At 35.4% G+C, this 16,775-nt stretch overlaps 1 protein-coding gene across 7 annotated transcripts in view; it reads right to left on the bottom strand.

Moving 5' to 3' along the window:
- Positions 1-485: 485 nt before the first annotated feature.
- Positions 486-16,775, bottom strand: part of ATP9B (ATPase phospholipid transporting 9B (putative)) — a 179,146-nt gene continuing 162,856 nt past the window's right edge. For 5 of the 7 annotated variants that reach the window (XM_083824962.1, XM_083824965.1, XM_083824964.1 and 2 more), the window contains 11 exons: positions 15,756-15,854; positions 13,132-13,221; positions 12,490-12,634; positions 12,099-12,163; positions 11,512-11,667; positions 11,306-11,370; positions 9,829-9,937; positions 6,366-6,423; positions 5,479-5,682; positions 2,929-2,961; positions 486-2,231 (listed from right to left, as the gene is read on the bottom strand). In XM_083824962.1, coding sequence (XP_083681088.1) covers positions 2,095-2,231; positions 2,929-2,961; positions 5,479-5,682; positions 6,366-6,423; positions 9,829-9,937; positions 11,306-11,370; positions 11,512-11,667; positions 12,099-12,163; positions 12,490-12,634; positions 13,132-13,221; positions 15,756-15,854 — 1,161 coding nt within the window. In that variant the 3' untranslated portion in view covers positions 486-2,094. The remainder of the gene's footprint in view (positions 2,232-2,928; positions 2,962-5,478; positions 5,683-6,365; positions 6,424-9,828; positions 9,938-11,305; positions 11,371-11,511; positions 11,668-12,098; positions 12,164-12,489; positions 12,635-13,131; positions 13,222-15,755; positions 15,855-16,775) is intronic. The other 2 variants (XM_083824963.1, XM_083824966.1) reach the window with 1 other exon arrangement.

The following is a 16,775-nucleotide window of genomic DNA, read 5'->3' as shown; positions in this document are numbered from 1 at the left end:
GGTAGTATTATCACTTCCATATTCCTAGTTCAATTTCTGATTTTTCGCATTTTCTAATATCAAATATGTGATGAAGGCCTCTAAGTTTTTGCTTACTTACTGTATCTAACTTGTATGGTTTGGGGCTCACAATACATAAGTCAGTCTGAAAAAAAACATCATCATGTCTCAGAATGGCACACATTAACTTTTCTTAATTGGTTCTAAGTAATTACCACTTACTGAGGAAAAATAGAAAACTAAACCAAATCAGCAACAAAAAAGGTAACAGAACTAAACTAAAAACATAAACCAGGAGTAACTTGCCAAAACCACATAACATGAAGAAAAGCTTCTGCTAGTATGCCAGAACAGTGACACCTGGTGGGGGTTTTTACAGAAGCGAGTTTACAAATGGACACAAAGCAAAATACTCCGCAATGTTGCGTTAATTAAAAGAAATGCTACTTCAATAGTTTCATTCAATACATATACCATTAATAACATTTAGTAGAAATTAGGCTTTATTGCTTTTATTATGAGGAATGAAAAAAAAAAAAGGCAGATAAATAACTAGTAAGAAAAACTTTCAGAACAAAATCAATGGAGTGGATTATAGTCCAAATAGCTTTGCAGCAATTTCCTCTGCTCTCCCAGGAAGTAGATTTATCACTTAAATATCACTCATTGAATATTATAATTGCATAAGGGAGAAGTTATAAGATACTAAACAAGGATTAATGTTGTAAAGGCATAAAGTCCAACATAAAAATAACATCCACATTAAGTGTTTTTTTTAAAAAACACAAATATTTAGCAAAGCATGGGTAATCATACTGATCTTCTCCACTAATTAATAGACTATCCTGAATTTGTTATATGTACTTCTTGAGAAAGCAAGATTATATCACAATGGGAAACTAAAATAATATAATCTACTTTCCAGCACAGCACACAAGATTTGGACCCTTTGGACTGTATCAGATTAGAGCATATGAGTTTCTGGAACAAATCTTCAACTGCTGTAAAATGTCATAACTCAGCAAAGATACACAACTCTGACAGTTTACAACATGCGAAACCTTTTGATTTTTTTTTTTTTTAACATGTTTGCACCCAAACTGAGTTATAAAAACATAACATTTACAACTTGGAAGATGACAGATTTTCCTATCACAATGCTCATGTGTTCATCTTATTTCATTTTACCTGAGTAACCTAAGTAAACAGATTACAAGGCAATTTAAATATATTAGCTAATACAAGGTTTACTGGACTTCTCATATATAGAAATGTACTTTAACACTATTTGCAGTTTTACAAATACAAAATGAATAAGAATTTTAAAACATATTTACTGAGCAGCTATGTCTTTGACATCTGTACAGATCAACAGGTACTGTGGAATTATGTACAGAATGTATCATTTAATTTTTTAAACTGCTTTTGTGCAACCTGGCTTTAATGTGCATTTAAAGAACTGCTGTCAACATCACTGATCTGTAATGCTTACTGGTGCCAGAACTCAAAAGTACAGAAAAGGACAACAGCTCCTAAAATAATACTGTGCTATGCAGACACCTGTACATAATTCAGATAGTGCATATTAATCAATGCTTGATGACAAATAAAATTCAGCTGCTAATAAAGACGACATTTACAGGTATTAGGTTCGTTGTAGTAAGTATGAATGAACGAACTTTTCCATACGTAAACATTAAAGGAAAAGACTGGAACTAGGAAGTTATGTAATCATTGAAGCTTTCAATTCAACTTGCAGAAGATTAATACAGCAGGAAAAAATCCTTTACAGTAGCAATGAAATCATTCAGAAGCATTGTCAAATCAAATGTAATTCAGTTTTATTTTACAATGAGCAACTGAAACTGAAATAAAACAACATAACAAAAATTTAGTTTATTTCTGATAGTCTTGTTAGTGTACTTCTGTGTTATGTACCTGTCAGATGTTTCCCTTTCTTTTTGTGCTCTATTCACTTGATCACTTTTGATTTTTAACTTCTTTAGTCCAACATAAATCCATAGACACTAAAGCACAGTGAATGTGCGATTTGCAGACTGGTGTGAGTGAAAAACCATAGGAATATAATTACTTTTACGAGGTAAGCTTGGAGTAACTTGGAGGAGAAAATTTGCGCTTCAAGTACTTGAGAATGTAAAGTGGAAGACAGCTTACAACAGTGATTGCTGACACTTTCCACAGGAAGGTCACAGTTGTGATAAAGGCAACATCTGCAGAAATAAACAGGGAAAATAAATAATGGCAGCTGATAACATGGAAGCTGGAACTTTCATAGTGTAAAGTCAATAAAACTCTCTTAATTGTTTGCTTATGCTATTGTTTAAAAACAGGCAAAATAAATAAAAAAATAAAAAGCTACAAAACAACACAGAGCAAGTTAACCTCAACATTTCATTTTTGCCAACTATTTTCTTTAAATAGGAGCTGACGAGTCCCTTTATGCTCCTTACACTGTTTTGCAGAACAAAGTAATTTTAGGGGATCTCAGTTTAATAGCAAGACTTTCTCATATTAAAAAGTTAAGCCACCTTATCCTTATTTTTCTACTGCTATGAAATATTTATACAAGTTCCTAACCAGTTTTGCTACTTTTTTGGATCCTTTATTCCATATTCAGATTTTTTTTTTTCTGAAATAGGCACATCAACTAGACCAAAAGATTCTTAAAACTTTAGAGATTAAATTACAGCCCAAAAATGTAGGGAGAAAGCAATGTAGTTATATTGCCACAAGCCACAGTCAAAAGTTTTCTGTGACAAACATTAACAAGAATGGTAACACCCTACACTTGCTACTGAAGCTTTTGACTATAGTTTGCAATGGTTAAGTTGTACTCTAGAATCATGGAAAGATCTGAGACCAACCCCCCAACCAAGAAATCTTCAAGAAAAGTTTAACTTCACCTACCTAAGAAAGCTCCAAAAGACACTCTGCCTATACCTGTTTCACAAAGGGGGAGAATGAAAATGAAGGGATAGATTTACAGAAAATATGAAATTTACATGAAAAAAACAAAAACAGACAAAAGATTAGCTACAAAAAAGGGAATGAAAAAGATATTAGTAGCATTAACTGGAATATTACTGCTTTTCATATGACAACTGAAAGATTTTAAACAGCAATTAATACAAAACATTTTGAAAATAGATTATTTGGTTATGTTTTGAGGCTGTAAATAGCTAGGTGGTTTCTTATTTTGCTTCATTCAACTTCAAAGTACAATCTACTTCATAAGCAAGGTGATTAGAACTGTTTTAGATGTGAACAAAAATTCTCTTCAGAAAGGTGCAGCAAAAGAAATGCTTTACTGCTCCAACTATAGTCATTTAAAAATACTTTGTATATTAGATTCCAATGTATAAACTTCGTAGATAGTTTTAACCTGCTTAGGCATACTAAATGCCAATGTAACACATCATAGAGACATGTCTAATGAAACCCTTGTATGTGATTTACTCAGAAACCTAAAAACTGATTTAATTCTATGAGGGAGAGTTACAGAGCAGTATCAAATATTTTTGTTTTCCTAAGTTGAGTACCCTGTCATACCCATGATATCATTCCTTTGGAAGCAGGTGATTGTTATAAGTAACATTATTGAAAGAAACAGTTTATTTGCCTGTAGAGTCAAGCACTATTGGACTGGATTGTTTTCCCAGACACATTAAAGTTATTCTCTACCCTGCACTATAAACCATCACTTAGGTTTATACTACACTTTATGAACCAAAAGAGATGCTCTCTCCCCTAAGTAAGAGGAAAAGTGCTAAGCAGAAGTGACTGCTTCTGAAATTGAAATGCATTTTTTCAGGTTAACTGATGAATAATACACACTAAAATACATCTCTAGGAAAGCTCATGAAATTGCAGCTTTTTCTGTACCCTTAAAATATTCATCAGTGAAGATGAAACATACAAAAGTTAAGACCAAAGGCTACAGGAAGACGTACAACCATTTACTTACTCATTTGCTTACACTCGTCTAGCAAACACAGAGATAGTAAAGTACTCCCCTTTACACCAGAGTTTACAAGAAACGAAGCACCTACATTTTTTTTTAAAACATCTATGAACACCACCATAAGGGTGTTTCTCAATGAAAAATACCAATAAAGGATTGAAGGTCTGGCTGCCACCAATACAGGCAACTTAAAAAGGTGAAGCAGCAAATCCTGCTTTATGAAGTTCCTGTAAGTTTGGAACAAAGAGCTTGTACCTGTATACATTCTTGCTCATTCATTTACCATCTAGCTGGAGAAACTTGGGAATCAATCCAATAATCTCTATTAAAGAGCCTGTGTACTAGTGTCAGAAAAAAGAAAAAGGTATTCTGGAAAACCTAAAATAGTGTATAATATAAGTATCAAGTGCAGCAAGATTGCTTGTTCATTAAAATTTGACTTTTGATAAATCTGGGAAGTTAACAGAAAAGTTGAGACAGGCAGCAAAGCATTCGCTCATTATAAAGTAGCTATATAATGTAACTACACTAGTGTTAAACACCTGGGACATAAGAGAGTGAAATCAGAACTTAGAACACTAGAAACTACAATATAACACATCTAATTCTGATACAGGAAGTAACAAGTGAAGAAAGGAACTTCTTACTCAATAGCTCCTGAAAAACAGGAAGGTGGAGCTGGATTCTACTCCTTGTGAGGTATAATCAAAACCGTCACATGTATTTCTGCAAGTTACATCTGTAAAACCACACTAAGAAATAGTATTTTTTTTTTACTGAAGTATAATTTGATATAAAAAGAAATATGTAATATTTTGATGCTCAGATCCTTGACTGTTAAGATTTGCATCCTCTCCTTTCAACTTGTGAATTATGAATAATAACCATAAGACACAGTATGGCATACAGTAATATAAAACAAAGTAAGCTTAATGTAAGCTTAATATAATTAGGAAACATGATGATTCTTATATAAAATATCTTAAAAACCTTCTACCTCACTCTCTAGTTTAGAAATACTTCAGCAGGGGGGTTGGACCCAATGATCTTTCAAGGTCCCTTCCAACCCCTTCAATTCTGTGATTCTTCGGTTATATCTAATGAGATAAAAAGTAATTCACCAGTTTGGTGAAAGATACTGATTTTATCAAATCACATCCATTTCAATAGTGCAAATCTCAAAGCTAATTTAAGTTGAGCAGTTTGGATTGTCACTGGAAGATCAAATCAAGGAGGTGAAAAGCACGTGGTTCCAGTAAAGTTTATCATGCAGATAAATCATGATAACAGGAAAAAAATTGTAAGCCTCTATGAGAACATGGTAAGAGAATATTTTAAATCAACATAAAGTATTTTCAATTTCAACTCACATTTTCTATGGAGAATACTCTATTTTACAAAGTGTAACATCACTCAACAAAAACTGAGAAAAAAACATTACAAACAGTATGCTACAAAGCACAGTTATTTGCTAAAATACTTCTAACATTACTCACCAAAGTATTCATTTAGAAATGCAAGAGAGGCCACATAGCAGCCAAGACTGAGGAATTCAGCCACCACCATTAACCAGTGCCATGTTCGTATGGTCAGTGCAACCATCAAGAGCTCTGTCAAGATTAGGGCAGTGAAGGAAATGGCAACGACGTGTACAAATTCAGATTCAAAAAGCAGCAGGGCTCCATACATCAGAATACCACCTGGGAAAGGCACACAAAGTTAACAAAACTCCACAATGAAATTTCAGTGTACCATCTTTTACAAATGCACACTGAACATTTTATTGCTTGTTACAAAAGTTTCTTAACATTTTTTTCAATAAGGTAACAAGATTAATCTTTATAAAAAGAGAAAGTGTTTTACTGTACTTTGTGCATGTGAAATAAAACAATCAAAAGTAAAGCAGTAAAGAAATAAAACTGTTAGAAAATTAAACACCTTTCAGAGCAATATATCTGATGAACTGTTAATTAACCTCATTTTGTCTAGTGCTATAAATGAGAGATTGTTGAAAGTGTAATTACTTTTAACTGATTACATAATTCAGATTTCTTCAACAGTACTTCTGGCATTCCATGAAAGAGAACTACTGTGTAAGTATATGCAATGTGATAAGCACTCATTAAAATTTTTCTGGATTAGCATTTAATTAAAACCATGTCCTTTTTTAGGTGACATGCATCAATAAAACTACCAATCTATGCCATGTTTTGAATGGTCCTGGCACGCTACAGGAATATCGATTTACGAGATAAACAGAAAGCAATATATATAACTGCTGATGAAATGTTAAGCTTTGGGAATTCAATCTGCTGCTGAAAAACAATACTGTTAATAGCAGACAAAAATTTCTCAGTTCAGTAAAGTCATGACGCTCTCCTACCTTGGTAAATACTGATTAAAACCCAGATGAGGAAGGTCTTAAATGACAAAGATCTCCCCTAAGGGAAACAAGTGAGAGGACAGTTAAACAGTACTTTAAAAAAAATCTACTCATTTCATATATCTTAATAGTTAAGCACTACAGAGACATTTTGCAAGTATAATAAGCAGTCTTTGAAGTGATATAGGCTAAAAAGCTTCTACTTGTTTTTATGTTTCTTCATTGCAAAAGCATATAGAAACTGCACAAAGTCAAAATCAAGGCGCAGGACAGTTAAGGTCCTAAATAGCAAATATACACCTTAGCTTGCAATGCTGTGGCTTGTTTTCAGAAGAATAATTACAGTGAAATAATTATTTTTTTAAGGCTTTTATGTTATTTCAAAAGTATTCTTCAAGAAAAAGAGCATTCTGTGCCTACTGACCTAAACCTCAAACAAAAGGGTAAGTTACTACTAGTCACTTCAAAATGTTGGATAAACTATTTGCAGTCATGGAAAAAACATGACTATTTTAAGTATTATTTCAGCAAAAATTACCAAACATATTTTTAATCTTGTGATATTAAATGTTAATAGTTTGAATCACATGCATCAATCAAACAATAAATGCTGTACGTGCTCAAGAGTTGCATTCTGTGAGAGTACTGATGAAATATGTTAGAACTACAAAGTTAAAAGGATAAGAAGTTGGCCTTTTACCACAAAAGCGTGATCACTAGAATAGGCAAGAATCAGCACTTTACAGGGAAATGTATGTGTTTCACTGTTGTAGAAACTGATGAATTAATTCATTCATTTATTTCAGTAGAGGCTAAAACATTTTCTTGTAAACACAGAGTTCATTGGAAGGTGCTGAAGGCATTTTCATAAATCTGTATACAGTCTAGAATGTTAGAGACAGACTAACATACAGGAAAAAATTCTAGTACAAGCAACATGAAATACTAGATTTTGTTTTTCCTATGAGTGCCTACTCATTTTCCTTTGAGTACTGGACACTGATTCCACTTTAGACCATAGCTCCCAATTAGCAAGATTCCTGAAATAAAAATAAGCTTGAGTTCTAATTCAACTTTATGAAACTAAGGGGGTAAATCACTCCTGAGCCTCTAGCAAATGCTGCACAACAGGCACCGAATAGTTTTCAGATGAAAGTGGGGAGCCCTCTTACTTACATTATCATAGAATGGGTTGAGTTGAAGGAACCTTAAAGATCATCATCTAGCTCCTCTGCCCCCCTACGCCCACCATGTGCATGGACACCTTCCACTAGATGAGGTTGCTCAAAGCCCCATTCAACCTGGCCTTAAACACTTCCAGGGCAGGGACATTCTCAACTTCTCTGGGCAACCTGTTCCTGTGCCTCATCGCTCTCTGAGTAAAGAATTTCTTCATCTAATCTAAATCTACCCTCTTTTAGCTCATTTAGCTTAAAACCATTACCCCTTGTGCTATCACTACACCCCCTGACAAACAGTCTTTCCCCATATTTCTTGTTGGTCCCCTTTAAGTATTTGAAGGCTGCTATAAGGTTTCCCTGAAGCCTTCTCTTCTCCAGACTGAACAACCCCAGCTCCCTCAGACTGTCTTAATAGAAGAGGTGCTCCGGCCCTCTGATCATCTTCGAGGCATTCCTCTGGATTCACTCTACTAGGTCCATGTCTCTCTTGTGCTGAGGGCCCCAGAGCTGAACACAGTACTCCAGGTGGGGTCTCATGAGAGCAGAGTAGAGAGGGAGAATCAAATCCCTCAACCTGCTGGCCATGCTTCTTTAGATGCAGCCCAGGATACGATTGTCTTTCTGGGCTGCAAGTGCACATTGCTAGCTCATGTCAAGCTTTTCATCCACCAGCACCCCCATGTCCCTCTCCACTGGGCTGCTCTCAATCCACTTATTGCCCAGCCTGTATTCATGCTTGGGAACAACCTGACCCAGGTGCAGGACCTTGCACTTGGCCTTGTTAAACTTCATGAGCTTCACACAGGCCCACCTCTCAAGCCTGTCAAGTTCTCTCTGGATGGCATTCCTTCCCTCCAGTGTGTCAACCGTACCATGCAGCTTGGCGTTGCCCGCAAACTTGCTGAGTGTGCACTCAATGCCACTGTCCATGTCACCAACAAAGATGTTAAATACTGCTGGTCCCAGCAGAGACTCCCCTGAGGGACACCACTCGTCACTATCTCCACCCCTGGACTCTAGCCATTGACTGCAACTCTGAGTATAGCCACCCAGCCAATTCCTTATCCATCAAGCGTTCCATCCGTCAAATCCATCTCTCTCCAATTTGGAGACATGGATGTTGTGCAGGACAGTGTCAAATGCTTTGCACAAGTCCAGCTACATGACATCAGTTGCTCTTACCTTATCCACCAAAGCTGTAACCCCATTGTAGAAGGCCATCAGATTTATCAGGCATGATTTGCCTTTAGTGAAGCCATGTCGGCTGTCACCAATCTGTTGGATGCCACCTATCTGTTCTCTGTGAGCCTAAGCATAAAACAGGACCCATGACCTTGCTGGGTACATAGTGACTGGCCTGTAGTTCCCCATGTCTTCCTTTTTTCCCTTTTAAAAATGGGGGTTATGTTTCCCCTTTTCCAGAGGAAAAAATTTGTACTTCCTTTCAAGTGTTCATCTGCTATTCCAGCATCAGTAGGAGCCACAGTAACAGGAATGTTGAATCGCTGTTTTCTCCATGGTACGTGTCCACACCTGTCCCTGAACATTGCTAATTTTCTCTTGTTCTTGCAACAGAGGAAGAATCTGTCCATGAGTTATGCCAACACATCTTAACCTTAAAATCCTAAAAGCCTTTTAACCATTAGCACATCTCAGAGAAGAAACAATTTCCTAGGAATACAGTTCTAGTCCACATCAACATGTATTTCAGTAATGCTAGCTGAATAGCCTTAGTTGAGATTTGCATTTAGAGTCCAGAATTTCAGAAGTAATGTGCAGAAATAGGTACGCTCCTCAGTGTCATGACTACGGCAGTGTGGAACCAGATGATCTTTAAGGTCCCTTCCAACCCAAACCATTCAATGATTCTATGATAATACACGCTCACAGTAAGATGCCTTATAATGGTGAAGTCAAATGTAGTATTAGTGAAGTACATAACTTCCTGTACTACTTATCCATAATTGTTCCTGACCATCATCTATCTGCCTGAACGTACTGCAAACCCAGTTTCTCCATGTTCTCATTTTTTTTTCCTTGAGAGAATTATTTGGGTTCTATTTTTTAAAATATTTTGAAGTACAACATAAGCTGTGAAAGCCAGTGATTCATCATCTCCAAGAACTGTCATTTAAGTTAAACAAAAAGCTAGTCTGTACATCTACACATCTTGAGCAGTTTCAAAGTACAGGTTACCTTCTTTCTCTCTGTAAGAATTTAGAGTTTTTGCACACCTGAGATTTCAACGGTTATTCACACATGAGCACTGAGAACATTCATACCTTTGTGAGATCCTTATAAAGTTCTGGATACAGCAATGCCATTTCTGGCTTCACATCTTGATCCAATACTAAAGAGAAGACTGGAAACATGGTATATATGGTTGCATACCTATATGAAAGGAAAGCACAGACTGACATTTTTGTATCACGATTTTAAATTAATCTATTGAGTTCAATTACTCTTTTGATGTAAATGATGTTAAACTGGTTATTCTACCCCGTACTGAGGAAACTTACTAATGCAGCTTTACAAAGGGTGGTTGAGTCACCATCCCTGGAGGTGGTCTTCAAGAAATAGGCAGATTTGTAACTTAGTAGCACGGTTTAGTGGTGGACTTCAGTACTAGGTTTAAAGTTGGACTAGATGATCTTGAGAGGTCTTTTCCAATCTGAATGATTCTATGATTCTATTGTCCAAATGCAACCTGGTCTTAGGCTTCTGAGAGCTGCCATTTGTGAGAAGTTACAGAGACATTATATATCTAGAAATAATAATCAGATGTCTTTTGTCCACATGTATCACCCAAATGTATTGTCTGCTACCATATTTACTATGCATTTGCATTTTGACAACCAGTTAAAAGAGCTGGCATTGAAACTCATCCACAGAGGATGAAAAATAAAGAAAAAAACAAGTGCTGTGTCCCTGACATTACAGTAAAGGTAGGAGAATGAACGGAAGTCTCACCAGTTCAGAAAGTGGCTTTAGATTTTAGTATGCAAGTACCACTTGCATACTTATAGGCCACATGGTATATATTTTCATAGGGGTTAGCAGAACTATTTACAAGCATTTTGGAGAGGTTTACTGTTTCCTTCTGCAGTGTCTGGTGAAATCAGACCTTGATTTGACTACAATTTGAGTTACTACTGTTTAAATGAAATAAAACAAGAAGTATAGAAAGAAGCTCTTAGGACAAGAGGGGCAGAGAACAGTGAGAAACATGAATATATCCATATACCTCAGCTGAATGACTTGGGGGAGCTATATTTCTAAAGCAGCTTTTGCAACAAGACCAGGGTACTCCAAATTCTGCATGCATGATCCAGAATGGAAATCTATGTAGTGGACTTGGTGCACTTTCAGAGGAAATTTCAGTCAGTAGCTTCAGCTCCATTTTTTAACAGATGAATCTGTGATTCTCACTGAGGCTTGTATAGCAATTTGTGTAACAGCTAAAACTGGTTTGTGAGATTTCCTCTATCATTTTCACCCTGTATGTCAAAAAAGCTATATGACTTTCTTCTTCTAAGGCAATGGCAGATTGCCCTCTTCAGAGAATCTCCCCAGTCATGTAATGGATATAAGTGTGCATCCAACCTAGTTGAGTGTTCATTTGTAGGCTCATTCCAGGTATCGTTAGCATACCAATGATAAGTGTATGAAAAATGGTCCAGTCACCAACTACATGATGTTACATAACAAGTGTTTGTCCGTAATTATTAACATATACCACAACTGTTGGTTTGAACTTACCCTACCATTAGGAATCCTTGGTACAAGGGAACAGATGCAAAATAGAAGACTGATGAAAATACAGCCTACAAAAAGACAACAATTACATATATTTAATATAATTCTGTATATGAAACATTACAATAAAGAAAAAAACATTACTGCTTAAGGTTTTGTGACATTTCAAAGAGTGTGTTTAACTATTCTGAAAACAAAGTTTTAAATACCTGCATAGTTGAAATAATAAGGCCTCGGTGCATGACAAATTGACCAAGTGCTGCTGATCTTTTGTAACTGTTTCGGCCATGTACCATCAGCAGCCTTCCTATGTGTTTAAACTGTGTGATAGAAAAGTCAGCTGCTAGGGAAGCTTGTTTTCCCTCCTAGAACAAAAAAAGGTTACAAATATGAAACCCACTGTAGAACATATGTTTCAAATTTCAAAATTCTGAATTATAATTCACTTCACAAGTTGAATTTACTACTGCTTCAGAAACCAACTCTACAGCATGACACAAAGGACAGTTTTTTGGTGCGCATTTTAAAAAAATGCAGTGGCTGTAACAAGTATGTTTAACTGCCTGTCTTGCATCTTTCAGATAAATGCATATATACACAGAAATAACTAGTGTTTTCTGCTTTTCTTGCTCTTTATATTTAAAAAGATAAAGCAGAGAACACAGAAGCAGAGAAAGTATTATTTCAAAGACTGAGCATTTTTTTTATTATCTTACAGCAGACTTAAATTTGAAATATTCAATTTAATATTGTTTAAGAATCATGTTATATTTGAGAATTGACCTGGTAGCATTACCTTGCCTTCAATTCCAATTCCACAGTCGGCTGCTTGGATCATGCTGACATCATTTCCTCCATCACCTGGAAAATGTCACTGCAATATTCAGCACTTCAGAGGTTTTACTCTCCTGGCCTTAAAGTATTTTAGGAATCTCCTAATATACCTTTAAATTCTTACAGTTAATCTATGGATTATGATTAATAACTTCAGCAATCGAGACTTTTTCCTGTGGAGTAAGGAAAAAACCCACACCTTTCTCACGGAATGACATTTTCTGCTACAACTGTGTAAATACCTGGCTGTTGATAAAGAAATCTCTTTGGTTTTGCTTCTCAATGGTGCCATCTACTGCGTAAGTTCATTACAGATTTTAGCTACTGCAATGGAAGATAGCGTCAACAGTTACCTATTGCACACGTGCGTTTTCCAGTGTGATGCTGTAACAGTTTCACAATATGGGCTTTTTGAGTGGGAGAACATCGACAGCACACTACGGCAGGACACTGGCAAGCCAACTCTACAAATTCATGCTCATAGTATTTCAGACAAACCTAAGAGAAAAATACACTCACATTTATTTTTAAGATTAAATAATACATGTACTCCAACACAAACACAATTATGAAGATTTCTTTTATGAGGTTCTGCTTAAACAACATCCCTCTGGGAGCAAAAGCCACTGTCCCCTGACTGCAATCTATTATTTTAAACTGACATTCTCTTTCATTTGGACAGCTAACGCACTTTAGAGTTAACAAAAGAGACAGTACTACAGCATGCTATATACAAATCTCATTCTATTACTATAGAATATATATACAGAATATATACAGGAGTCCAAAGAACCAATAAAATTTGAACATATATGCTCTTTTTACTACTGAACGAAAAACAGTAGTAACTCGAAGGATAACTTATGATATGGTCAAATATTGGAAGAAAGTTTAAGAGCATGAAGCCACTGATACTTTATAGGCTTTATAAAAATAGTCCGTATGAACGTAGTTCATAAAGTATAAATACAATTTGACAGCAACCAAACTCTTACCTCAAGTGAGTCCCCAGATATCACCAAGGCACAGTCATGCTTCCTCCTAAAGGCATTTAGTTCTAAGTGAGCCTCTCCTCGAGTAGTAACCTTTAATAAAAATCACTCACTCAAGATTTTTAAAGGAAAAAACAAAACACAAAACAACAACAAAAAACAAGGCTTTGTTTTTTCAACAAATCTTTTATTCTAACGCAGTACCAATGGGATGTGACTGTAAGTCTTGAATCTCTATGGATTAAAAAAGTAATCCTCAGACAAAGAAAATCTGTGTAGTCAGACTAATCGGTTCCTCACAAAAAGCAAACTAGGACAGAAATATTAATGAATTAATACAATTTAAATATCTTAAATTCAATCTGACCCCAGTCTTTCCATCTTGGCTGAGTTACAGGAAAAAATAGTCCCCAAGTCAGAAAAAAAGACTTTATTAACCAGTAAAATATATTCTTAGAATAATACAAGATGTTCATATTAGTAGTTCTTTCAGTTTGGATAAGTAAACAGAGTTCAAGAGGCACAGAAAAATGTGCTCACTAGCATTGATCACTTTGAATCTTGCACAAGTATGCAAACAGGACCAAGTGACAAAATACAAAAGAATTACATCATAGTTTTTTGTTTTTTGTTTTTAATTTACATAACTATTGTTTCAGAGAGGCCCAGATGTCAAATGTGGGAAAATGAAAACAAAAACAAACAAACAAACAAACAAACAAAATAAAACAAACAAAAAAACACACCAACCCCAAACCAAATGGTTCAAAGGCTACCAAATGGATTTTGGAAGGTTTTGAACTAGAACGCAGAACATAAACAATTAAGTTATACACAGATTTTTAAGAGAAAGGTGTTTTTTTCTTCAATAAACATCAGCTTCTTTTAGAGCTATCATGTAGGCCAAAGTTACAAGCAGAGAATAAAATCAACTCTGATTACACTTCTAATTTTGGCTCTGTCAACACTGTGCCTAAAGTTTTGATATATGTGAGTCTGAATCACATTACTTCCTACAATCACATACAGCCATACAGCCCAAAGACATTCATCCCTCTGGAGAAAAGTCTCTACCATGCAAAATTTGGGTTACATTAAAATGCACTTACTTGCAAACAGAATAACCCATACTCATATCACAGTTCAGATTTTTTCCCCTCCTTTCCCACAATGAAACACATAACTAGAAAGCTCCTATTCTGCCAACTGCTAGGAACCAAGGATTGCATTGGTCCACAATAATCTTTCTACATTGCAGAGATTACAAGATGTCAGCACTTGGCACACACTGAGGAGCACTAATTGTCCACTCTGTTCTACCTTCACCTAGCAGAGGTATTTTTTCTTTGTAAACTCTAGAACAATATATCAATTAATTTCATTATAAAATGAACAAGCCGAGAATGTTAAGAACAACATAGCAAGAAAAACAAAATGCATCTTTTTGGGAAGCCAAACTAGTAAGTTATTTATTCACTAATTTATAAGCAAAATAGAAGTGTTAAAGTACTAGGTATTTTCTTACATTAATCCAGGAGTTCGTTGTTTGCAGCAAATATAGCCACAGAAATAATGTTGTATGAATCTATTTTCTAACTAATTTAAAACTTCGTGTATTCTCAGTTAACACAGTTTTATGTTGATCTCTTATTACTAGTCAAGGTAATGAAAATAAAAATCTGACTCAAACTAAATAGATTATGTTCAGGAAGACAATTTGTAATGTTACAACATGGAAAGGTCAACAAAAATTGATCTGAAGTTTTATCAGAAGCATTAATAATTTAATTGCAAATAGTCTGCAGGGCCTAATTTGCCATTCTGATGCTTCATAAGAAACTACATTTACATGTAAATTATATTCATATAATTATTTTTGTAGGTGCAAGTGGTTCATTTAGAACAAACACAGACATATGTGTGATCACACAGCATCAAAAAGTCTGGAAAATCTTTATTTTTGTTTGAGCTGAGTGGAGTTGATACTATGCAAATATAACTGATATGTATACAAACATATTCCGTTTACTTTTCTAACAATTATCTTAATCAGTCTATTAAAAAAACGTACATGTTTTATAGGAAAAATCATAATAGACAAATTTTGCTTTTGATTTGAACTCTGTCTATACAGGGGACTTTGGCATCAGAGTTTAATTCAGGACTAAGTCTGCTTGAGTCTAAGGAATGCTATTAACAGAAATGTTAGAACAAGCCAGAACCATATTCAGATTGCCTAAGTTCCTAGAAACTCTTTCCTACTGGCTCAATACCTCACATGGACCTCTCTTTATCATTATTTAGACATGTTTTACTATATCCATTGTGCAAGTTAAGAGTGAAAAATGCATGTAAAACCTGGCTCGCCTAAACATGCCTACAAACATTTCTGTAGCATATGAACAAATCTAAAAACAACCACCCTTAAACAGAAGCAATGCTCTGTAATTCTAAAATCCTTAAATGATGACCTAGCTTAAGTAAAATACTCTATTGACTGTTGCTATGACACTCTCTACAGTAACCCATCTATTTTATAACAAGTGGCCAACTAGTATTCAAACAAAACAAAATTGGTATTAGTTGTCTTTTGATGAACCCAACAAAAGAGTTGGACCTATACTTACAGGTCTGAAAATGTGAATATCCTGAGTCCTAGACACTAAGTGAGAACTTTTTGCGATACAAGTTGCTGTCTCCAGTTTATCTCCTGTTAACATCCATATCTGCAAAATAATGTAAGAGTTAATTCTGTCAGATATTAACATGTCTGTTGTCCATATCTGAATGAAAATTTTCTCCAACCTTTTTCTGGTACCTCAAAAGATCAGATTACCACGGAATATATACCGATATATACACTTTTAACAAAAATTAACGAGCAGTTTTTACTGCAGTAACACACAAAGGAAAGGTTCATCTTTAAGAATCTTTCATTCTTCTTTCCCTATCATGAGAGTCTACATCTCAATTTACACGAAGACAAGGGGAAACTCTGTGGCAACCCACTGGCAGTTGAACAGGCATAAAAGACCTTCCCTATGGCCCTAATGCTAACTCGATCAAAAGGCAGAGGATACAGACCCAACTACAAGAGAAATAACTACTGAAGCAGCTCAGCAAAACGATGTGACAGCAGTTCGTGATCCTAGTAAGAATTTACCAAGTAGCAGCCAAGCTGTCGGATGGCATATCCTGGAGGAAAAGCTACAGACCCAATACTCTGAAGAAATCCTGCCCACCGACCACAAAGAACTGGGATGAATGCATTCCTTAAAGTAGGAATAAGCGTGATGATCCATCTGTTCTTAAAATGAGACAGCTCTCTTCCTCAACCCCGTAACACCAACAAGACTGAAGGATGTCTGTATGAAATAACATTAGCCCTATACCAAATAGAAAAGACCAAGGAAGAATGACCTAAGCTTCAGAAGTTATTACCAAATAGTTACTAAGTTAACAGTTGCTGTTTTATTAAACCATAAGCTTCTGTCTACCTCTGTTCCTGTAAGTCTCAGGTAAGATCATTTTTGTTAGTGTCCATATTGGTCTGTGACTTGACAAAACCCTCATTACTGTTTTCCCATCTGTAATCGAGTAATCTATAATTTTGTGACTTATCTATAGTTACTGTTGTGTTCCCAGCT

The sequence above is a fragment of the Anser anser genome (genome assembly GCF_964211835.1).
Source record: "Anser anser genome assembly, chromosome: 2".
Lineage (NCBI taxonomy): Eukaryota > Metazoa > Chordata > Aves > Anseriformes > Anatidae > Anser > Anser anser.
Note: the sequence above shows the minus strand (reverse complement) of the source record. Positions and strands in the feature narration are given on the sequence as shown.